Source organism: Pygoscelis adeliae, unplaced genomic scaffold, assembly GCF_000699105.1.
Source record: "Pygoscelis adeliae isolate BGI_AS28 unplaced genomic scaffold, ASM69910v1 Scaffold121, whole genome shotgun sequence".
Lineage (NCBI taxonomy): Eukaryota > Metazoa > Chordata > Aves > Sphenisciformes > Spheniscidae > Pygoscelis > Pygoscelis adeliae.
Genome location: NW_008824359.1, coordinates 9623541 through 9633612, shown reverse-complemented (window position 1 = coordinate 9633612; position 10072 = coordinate 9623541). Strand labels below are relative to the sequence as shown.

At 51.8% G+C, this 10072-nt stretch overlaps 1 protein-coding gene across 1 annotated transcript in view; it reads right to left on the bottom strand.

Moving 5' to 3' along the window:
- Positions 1 to 6102: 6102 nt before the first annotated feature.
- The window catches only part of LOC103913288 (fibrinogen-like protein 1), an 11553-nt gene continuing 7583 nt past the window's right edge, over positions 6103 to 10072 (bottom strand). The window contains exons 4-6 of the mRNA XM_009319769.1: positions 8190 to 8406; positions 6779 to 6974; positions 6103 to 6249 (exon numbers count right to left, since the gene is read on the bottom strand). Of these exons, the coding sequence (XP_009318044.1) occupies positions 6103 to 6249; positions 6779 to 6974; positions 8190 to 8406 (560 nt within the window). The remainder of the gene's footprint in view (positions 6250 to 6778; positions 6975 to 8189; positions 8407 to 10072) is intronic.

Here is a 10072-nt window from a genome sequence, read left to right as displayed (position 1 = left end):
GTCCTCTCAGATCTGGGCCAAGGAGGTCCTCCCTGACCCTGTCCTCTCAGATCTGGGCCAAGGAGGTCCTCCCTGACCCTGTCCTCTCAGATCTGGGCTAAGGAGGTCCTCCCTGAACCTGAGAAGCCTTGGAAGATGGGTGTCCAACCAAGGAGCTGGTGGTCCCATGGGTGCGGGATTCGGTGCCAACATTAAGACAAATCCCAGGAGGGGATTCAGACCTCCCTGTGAACACAGCAGCCACGCTCGGGGGGTCCTATCACTCAGGTGCAACAGCGAAGGGGCCATATCAAAAGGGACCATGCGAAAAAGGACATGGAGTCAGTGTTGAGGTGGCAGAGTCCACCACGGTCATACAAACTGTTGGGATGTGAGTTAGCAACCCCCAAAAGCCACGTGGGAGGGGACCTGGGGAGAGCAGAAGAGCTTGTTACACCCAAGAAGGGAGGAGAAGCCATGGGCTCAAGAAAGCGGCAAGATGCATACATCTTGGCGAAAGGACGAGAGGAAACGGCCTCAAGTTGCGCCAGGGGAGGTTTAGATTGGACGTGAGGAAAAATGTCTTTACTGAAAGAGTGGTTAAACATTGGACCAGGCTGCCCAGGGAAGTGGTGGAGTCACCATCCCTGGAGGTATTTAAAAGACGTGTAGATGAGGCGCTTAGGGACATGGTTTAGTGGGCGTGGGGGTGTTGGGTTGACGGTTGGACTCGATGATCTTGGAGGTCTCTTCCAACCTTAATGATTCTATGATTCTATGATCTAGTACAGACAACAGCAACAGGAGTCTTGAGGCTGACCAGCAGCAGACTTGTAGGAGCTGGGTAAACCTGCAGCAAACAAAATACTGGTCTGTTAGGTATATTGTATTTGAATAAACAAAGAATAATGAAATATATTGTTCTGCCCTGGGACTCTGTGCCATAGCCCACAACAGCACGTGTGCTGATGGGCGTGAAGGGACGCAGGAACCATGACACAACGGAAAGGGGCACCAAAGCTGGGCTGAGGATGAAGAAAATAGGGAGAGACTAGAAGACCTCCCTCCAGAGAGCCTTAAAAAGCACCCGGAAGCTTTGATGAGGGTAGCAGAGAAACGGGGAGCAGAGCCAGGAGGGTGCAGCTCTCCCTGGGGACAAGCCAGCGGGTGTCAGGGGGGGAAATGGGGCACCAGGGTAAGAAGATGATGACGGGGGCACAGCTGATGGCACCAACACCGTCAGGAGGCGGCTGTTTGGAGGAGGCCGTCCGAAGAGGATCAGGGTGAGTCAAAACCAAAGTGTAATGGAGATGGTGTCAGGATGCACATCCTAAAAACTCTCGACTGTCTCCAGGCACCTGGAGCAGAAACCCACCCCACCCATAACCACCTGCATCTCAGATCATCCTGCTCCATGGCCCGAATCCTAATGAACATGGTCAATGCTCCAGCAAGGCTTCAGAGGCTCATTTTTCTCCCGTTGCTGTCAAGGGGGAAAGCTGATGATGGCTTAGGCTAAAGAGAGAGGTGAGCTGGATCTTCTTCCTGCATCCAGCTTTTTGCCCAACACAGTGGTCCACCTCAGATAACCCCTCCCCTAAACTGACCAATCTTTAACCTCCTTTCCAGTGTTTCCAGTGTTGTGTCTTAGAATAGCTAATGTTTCGCTTCCCTGTTCTTCTCCCTCCCTCGCCCCTTCTCCTCACCCCAAGGTGTTTGAAGATCCAGCCCTCTGTTCATGGACCCCTCACCAAGGTTTTTTTGATGACTGTCACTCCAGGAGCCCTTTCCTGCGGTTTTTCCAGTCTCAGTTCAGATGCCTTTCCCAGCCATGGGACTGGAGACCCATGGGAGCATGGGCTAGTGGCCCTCATAAACCTTCTCCATCTCCAGTAGATACACTGAGCCCTGACTATCACACAGATGGAAACACTTGCATTGACCTTACACATCAGATGGAAATTGTTCTCAGACCTTCCTCTGTCTTGGGTAGCTGTGAGGCAAAACAACGCCGGGTCATGTAGCTGTTCCCCCAGCAAGATACACACAGAGCCAGCCGCTGCTCCGCAGCCGGAATATTGCACGTCCACGTGCTCAGGGGTCTGCAGGTTAGTGCAGCAATGCACGGGACCCGGCGGGGTGTCTGCCTCATGGCTGCACTCGATGAGGCTCTGTCAATACAATTTCCTGCCCCATATCACTTTAGACAGCACTAGAATGGGGTCAGCCAAATTAACGAGGCAGGGGTTAGTTTCAGTGTGAAGGGGAAGAGTGGAAGAAGGAGCCAGGCTCGCAGTCGGGAGCCCTGTCCTGCGGGGAGTCAGACACGCTTTCCTCCCCCAGCGCAGGACCGAGTGTACGGGGTCATTTTGATGGCGTGTATTTAGTTTCTTGCTTAGCCACACTGCTGTGTCTTGCCCAAAGCCTGGTACCCAGCAGACGCCTGGACCGGGACCATAACCTTCTTCCAGGGGAAGCCAGCAGGGTTGTCAGCCCCATACAGAGGGAGAGGCAGGGGAGGTATCCCCATGTCCCATTTGCTATAAGCTGTGGGGCACGAGCACCCAGGAGTCCAGGCTTAGCCTTCCCTTCCTGCAGCGGAGCTGCTTTTGCAGACGCTGGCCCCACTTCTCCTCCCCGGGAGGAACTCGGGCATCCTCTGGCTGGATTTGGGGCTTGCAGTGATGAGACTCAGGCTGCTCTTAGCCTTGCTGCATTACCAAAAACCTTCATCTCCCCACGCAGAGCTGTTTGAGATGCCCCCAGAGTTACCCACCTGGTTCCCAAGGGCCCTGTGTCCTGTGGGTCCCATGTCACCTCTGCCCACCCCATGTGCCAGCCTCTGATAGCCCACGAGTCTCAAATGGCAGGAGACACCCACACCTGGGTGAGGGGTTGGAGCTCAGAGCCTTGCACCTGGGCATCCTGCACCAAACACTGGAGAGGAGGCGGTGGAGACCAGGTCCTTGCCTACGTGGTGGAGTCCTCTCCTGAAGCACCATCCCGTGGGCACAGCCAGGACATACAAGGGGAAAAGCACAAAACAAAGATTTGGTGCCTTCAGGAAGCGTCCCAAGGAGACATTTCATGGCACGTGCCAGACTCCCGGGGCTGAGACCTGGACAGACCTTTTCTGCACCTGATCCCACCTCTGCTGTTTGAAAAGCCAGATGCAATCCCAGCCCTAAATCCCAGCCCAAGCAAGACCTGTGCTATGAGTTGCACCCCCTGAACACGAGAGGATGCCTGGGTGGCCTTCAGAGCAGACATGACAGATGCCGCTCAGCTGCTGCCCTGCATGTGGGGAAACAAGTGCCCATAGCTGCAGAGTGACATGTAACAGATCAAAGCACCTACAGAAACAGCACCCTGGCAGTGCCTCCAGGACGCCACGTGAAGAGGTGAACCTGCCTGCCACCAACCCGCTGCCGGGCTCTGGGAGCTTTTCCCGGCTCGTGCATCATCGACAGCAGCGACAGTGTGCAGGGACAGTTCTGCCATTTGATGTCCTTCCTCCAGTCCATAGCCTCATGCTGGTTTCTCAGAAATCATAATTTTGGGCAAGGTACCAGCCATTCATTCATGGGAAGCTGGCACGGGTGACCAAGGGGTGCGGCTGGAGCATTGGGAGTCATAAGTAGCTGGCGCTTCTGCGGGGAACCGGGGGAGCGATTAAAACTGTTCAAGGGCAAGGACGCCGTGTGAACTCCGAAGTAGTATGAAAATCACATTATTCTGCCTGCTCCTCCAGCATGCAGACTGTCTGTGCGTGTGAAGCTGTTTGGGAAAGGTGGAGGAGTCACGTCTGAAGCAGAACGATTCATCTTAGAGAGTGTACAAGGCACCCAGCATGTGTCCAGTATGAACCCCGTAACTGTAGGGGAGCTTTGGGGTGCAAAGTCTTACAAAGCCACCCGTGTACAGGCAACCATACCAGTAATGCCCTAGAAGGCCAAGATTGCCTCAGTCATGACATCAGATATGACAATTTTGAATATGGATGTAGCAGAATTGGGACCAATAAGGAAAAAAAAAGTAATTAGGGGCAGATTTGGCTGAGAAAAAGAGGTGCTAAGGTAGAAATAGGAAAAAAAAAGAAGGAGGAATAAGTTACGAAAGCAGGTAAGGAACACAGGAGGATGGGATCTTTCGGAGGTCAGAGGATGGATGCCTACAGACGGTGGTGGCACTGACCTGGGTACCCAACCGCATGGGATGCCCTTGGACAACTCGCTGGACTCTCTCTCAGGGCTATGTCCAAAAGACGTAGTGCAAGAGGGTAAAAAGGGAAGCACTTGCACCCTGGTATGAAGAGCTGTGGGGAGGGAAGGATAGTAAAACTGTAATTCAGCAGCAGTCGTGTGTGATTCATAAGGTTAAATAATGTGTGTTTAATAATGTGCAAAATCAGATCATAGATTAATAATGATAATGTGATCATTAGTTAATTAGGTTGTTGCTTATTCAAGTGGTTTATTGGTCTCTTAGTAGGGTATTGCTTAACCAGTGGACATCAAGGTCTTTTGAACGCCTGCGGTCCAAAGAGGGAAGGAATGGTGTTATATCTGAGACGCGCGTGCCACGAGGCAAGAAAGCTCTCCTCCCACCGCTGGTGGTGCCCAGATGTTCACGGCAAGTGATGGCCCAACAACAGCGTAGACCAGCCCATTGCAACTCCCAAACACCATGAGATATGTCTTGGGAACACCCCCCAAGGAAGACTACCAAGGCAAACCTAGCAGAGGGAAAGACAAATAATGTTGTTTTATTATCTTGGTGATATTAGTTTGTAGGATGCTTGGAAGGTAACTTCTCTGCTTGATTTGCCCATGAAAAATGAGGTTCCAGGCAAAATATTTTCCAGAACAGCGTAAAAGCTACGGAAACCATCAGGGAGCCAGCAAAGCATCAAGCAGGAGACAAGTAGTTGGGAGGAACGGTGCTTTGTCTTTAATACATCTGCCTTCCCCTTCACTGAACCCTCTTTGAACTCATCTGCACACACGAAACAGGAAAAAGGTAATCTAATTAAATATTCATCACCAAACACAATCAGGGCTGAGGCCAAGTCCCAGCCTCCAGCTCTTGATCCTGCGAGGAGGCAAAGTCAGGAAAAAAGGAGGGTCTCTCGCTGCAGCTACAAATGGAAAATTAAAAGACAGCAACAATGAATCTTCTTTATCCCTAGTAAGGCAGTAAAAAAAGACTTAAAATCATGTCTGGTCATTCCTGCAGAAGACTTTTAGGGTGGACAGAAAATTCATCAGAAGTTCTTTGCTGGAGAAAGGACGGAGAGGTGAAAATCGAACGGAAAATGGAAAAAAATCCGCATTTTTTATTTTTAAATCTTTTCATTTAGAGTATTGTTATCGCAGCTAGCTAATGTCCACGTGTGTAACACAATCCCTGCCAGAGAAGGCGAGGGCCACTGCAGACCTTCCTCCTCGTTTGCCCATGACACTGTCCCTGGGCGATGCTCGCCGGCTCTCCTGGCTTTCCTCAGGGCCATCTCAGCACCTTGGAGCCACCCTCACACATCCCTGGGGTGGTGGACCTTCAGTACCAAACACATACGTGATGATGTGAACGGAGAAACTCTGCCGAGACCAGGGAGATGCTCATCTTATGGCACAAGAATTGGTCCGTCACATCCCGTGTGGAAAACTCGTACAGGATTGCTGGTTCTTTCCTTCCCTCTAAAATACCGTCGGGTCGGTAGCCAGAGCACTCAACGTCTCCATTCAACGTAAGGTCCAGACTCAGTGTGTGGCTGACTCCCATCACCCAGTCAACTGGATTTAGTCTCAAGTCTTGGGGATGCCCAAGCCTGCCAAGGACTGCTGCTACCCGGTGAGATGGCAAGCCACATGCTTGTCTTCGCAAAGCCCTTCTCAGCAATCACCTCCACGTTTTTAGGAGAGCTTTCACCACCCAAACACTTGTTCAAGGTCTTGACACCTCTGCTGTCAGTTCGGTTCTCTCAAAAGCAAACAGGCAGCAACAGGCATGGTGGCTCAGTCCCTCCGGGATCTCCAGCATCAGTTTTTGCTCACAGCAAACTATTTCCAGCCCGCTGTTCCCGACGTTCAACGTGAGGTGAAATGAAGAACGTCCCAGGCTCCTTCAGGGGGAGAGGTGGGGCCGGAAAGTGCGTGGTCGAATCATCATGACCACCTTCCTCAGGGAATAGTAGTCTGTGTCCTTCCACGAGTACCACACGATACCATCCGGCCCCAGGATCTTGCGGTTTTTAATGGAGTATCGGCCACCCTGTGATGCAGAGAAAGAAGGATGGTCAGGCACGGGAAACGCACGAAAGCGTCATCTGGATGGGAGCATCGGAAAACGTATTGCTCTGAAACGCTGGAGCAAAGAGCTTAATCATGATGTGGTGAAAAGAGCACGTAAAGCCCCGCATTTTTCAAATGGTCCCACTGGAGCAGGCATCCATCCATCTCAGGCTGCGTGAGTCACCCATACCACAAGTTTCCACCATGCGGCCCCAAACCCCAGCGTGCAGAGGTGTCTCAATGCTCATGTCTGGCCCACGGCACTGAAAAGGCTGGAGTGCCTTGGTGCCCAGCACTCATTTTGTTCCCTTCCCGGAGAGCAGGGGCTGGTCAAGCCAGGAAGGATTGCTATGATGTGAGGACCAACAGCCTCCTCCCAGCCCTGGACCTCATGTGCCAACGTCTGCATCCTCACCCCTCCTTTTTACCTTGTAGTACACGCCGTTGAGGTTGGAGAAAAAGCACTGGCTAGAGAAAAAGCACCTTGTGTCCTCATCCCTCCACCTTACCTTGTAGTACACCCCGTTGAGGTTGGAGAAAAAGCACTGGTGGTACCACCAGCCTCCGTGGGAAATCTCGGCGCAGATGTTCCCCGAGTCAGGTGTGCTGAAGCTCCTCTTGTTGTGGTACCAGGCAAAGGAATCCTCCACCGTCCCGCTGAACCCGTCCACGTGCAGGCGGTAATAGTTTGCCTCGTCCTCAATGCTGCAAGCAACAATGGTGGGACCATTTAATGGGGAGTGTTTGAGTCTCCTTTCCAACCTGGATACTGCATTCCTGGTGTGGACACCTAGCAATCATCGGGCTGCTCTGGCCAGGCTCCCTGCTATGATTCATCACCTCTAGAAGCCAAAGATGATGTATTTTTCCCTTCTGTGGGATGTGCATGATTTTGTCATGACTCAGGGCACTTGTTATGGGGCTGAACTGGGCAGACCGTGACTCTAAAACCACAATAAAGGACTGCAGCAGCTTTGGCGAGACAGTCCCTCTAATTACACAGCACTGCCTCCTCTCCACGTAACAAGCATCCCGCTCTTCACCTAGACTGAGCTAATTAGCAATCTGCCTCTGGGCTAGCAAAGGCTGAAAGTCACTGCCATTACACATGACATCCGGTGAGAAAAGTTGGGGTGACCATTCAGAGCACACATTTGCTAGTGGAGGATGCTCCACAGCACATTCAGGCAATGGTTTTTTTTTTTCCAGCAGTTTCAGCAGTTTTGGGGTCTACTCAAAGCCCTCAAGCTTCAAGTGTCCATAAGGTGCAGTGCTCCCTTGGACATCCTCCCATGGCGGATTACTCCACAGTCACCCACAAGCGTTTCCAGTAGAGACAGGGAAGGAGTTTGCCTGGGACAGCCTAGACAGACTTGGTCATCCCTGATTAAGAAAGGACGTGGATGATGTGGAATGGATAAATGAAACACCAGAGGAGGGGAAGAGCTATAGACACCGAACGACATTACATCAGGCCTAGCAAGTACAAGCCACGAGTAAAGAGGGTAAAAATCAAAACACAACTCTAAACCAGGGAGATGCTGGAGGACCCGCCCAGCAAGACCATGGGATTCAAAACCCTGGTTTTGACATAGAGCTCAATAATTTTGGCAGAAAAAATACCCCTAAGCAGCTGGGGACTGTCCACTGGGTCCTACAGCTCCCCTCCCCTGGGGCTGTGGAAGTTGGCCATGGCCAAACGACGCTGCACATTCGCTAGCTCACACCCAGGCTTCAACCCAGAGCAAAAATTGGTGTTCAAATCCAGGTGGGGAAGAAAGGATAGACAGCCTGGGCCCAGTCTGAATAGCTCTCTAGACAGAGTCACTCTGACCTCAATGGGGTTCCCATGTGTGAAAGTCTCCCAGCATTGAACCAGTTGCGTCTATGAGAACCAGGGAAGCCCATCCCACTTTCTACCTGAAGACCTGGTAGAAGGCGTGCTTGTGCTTGTTGTTCCAGTCCTCCAGGTCGATGCGCAGAGAATAGTCCCCTTGGCTCGTCATCTTGTGGATGTTCTCGTTGCCCAGCCAGAACTCGCCATTGAGGTCCCCAAAGCCCTCCTTGTACTCGTTCCAGGTCCGGTTGAAGTCAACTGAGCCATCCTGACGCCTCTGAATGACTGTCCAGCCCCCACCTGCCAGGAGAGAGGTAACATGAAATGGGAGTCTCCAGGGAGCATCCAAGGGTCCCAGACGGACCCCTTACTGGTGTCACCTCTGAGGATCCATCTGCAGCTCAGCAAGGTGTCTCCTTGTCATGTGTCCTTCCACCAACTGGCAAGATACAGTTTTGGTTGCTGCACGGGGATAAAACGTGATGCCCGTCATAGCTCACGGAAAGAGGCTCCCACCTCTCCTATGTCAGTTCACGATGGTGTTCCCCTGTCAACTGTCAGAGGGTCATTCCAGATCTTAAGGTGGTTTTAAATGAGAGAGAGATGGTAGGGTTTGGGAGGCAAATGTTTTGGGACTGGAACAAACTAGAGATCCTGGAGTTTGGAGATTTTCATGTACTGTTCCTGCAGCACCACAGAGGCACACGAGCTCTCCCAGTATTGTCTCACTGTCTCCATCTGCTCTCCCATCTGTCCAAATCCCTCTCTCCTCTCTCATTTTATTCCAATATTGTAAGCTTGGGGCCAGGGGGGACGGGACTGGGGCCATCTTTTTATTTGCTCTTTGTACAGCCTGTCACTCTACAGTGTCCAAGATTGTGTTGATGGTTATGCAAATAATAGTAATGACATAACAGAGACCACATTGTCTGAACAGCCTGTTTCTTAATGAGCACGTGCAACCCAAAGCTGCAATCATCTGTAGATACTACAATAGGGGAGATGCCTACGTGTGGTGTCCTGGTTTCGGCAGGGATAGAGTTAATTTTCTTCCTAGTAGCTGGTACAGTGCTGTGTGTTGGATTTAGGGTGAGAACAATGTTGATAACGCACTGATGTTGTAGTTGTTGCTGAGCAGTGCTTACACTAGTCAAGGGCTTTCCAGCTTCCCACGCTCTACCGACTGAGCAGGCTGGGGGGGCACAAGAAGCTGGGAGGGGGCACAGCCAGGACAGCTGACCCCAACTGGCCAGAGGGACATTCCATACCATGGGACGTCATGCTCAGTAAAGAAACCGGGGGGAGTTGGCCGGGGGGGGGCCGCTGCTCGGGGACTGGCTGGGCATTGGTCGGCGGGTGGTGAGCAATTGCATTGTGCATCACTTATTTTGTATATTCTTTTATCATTAGGAGTAGTATTATTTCCCCTTCCTTTTCTGTCCTATTAAACTGTCTTTACCTCAACCCACGAATTTTACCTTTTTTTTCCCCGATTCTCTCCCCATCCCACTGCGGCGGGGGAGGAAGGGAACGGCTGTGTGGTGTTCAGCTGCCCGCTGGGTTAAACCACAACAGACAGGGAGCTGAACCCCTTCCTCCAGCATGGAACATGTTGATGTGACCCATCCATCCGGGCTGGAGCAGATCCATGGGGCAAGGGACTGACAATCCACCACCCCATTTCCCTGACGATTGTCATTAGTCTTCCAAAACTCAAGTGTCGCAAACTAATTTTGTGCCTTGGGATGACAGTAGTGTGCTCTGTACAGATATTTAGACAGGAAGGGTGTGGGAGGTCACCTGCTTCCTCATTTACACTCCAAAATATCTGTGGGAGAGGATTCCCCCTCCTTACTCCAGCACAGCTACAATTAGTGGTTGCCCACACATAGCCCTAACTACCCAGAGATGCTCCAGATACCCCCCCCCCGGTGACCAGCTGCTACTCCAGAAAGGCTCCTCTTTT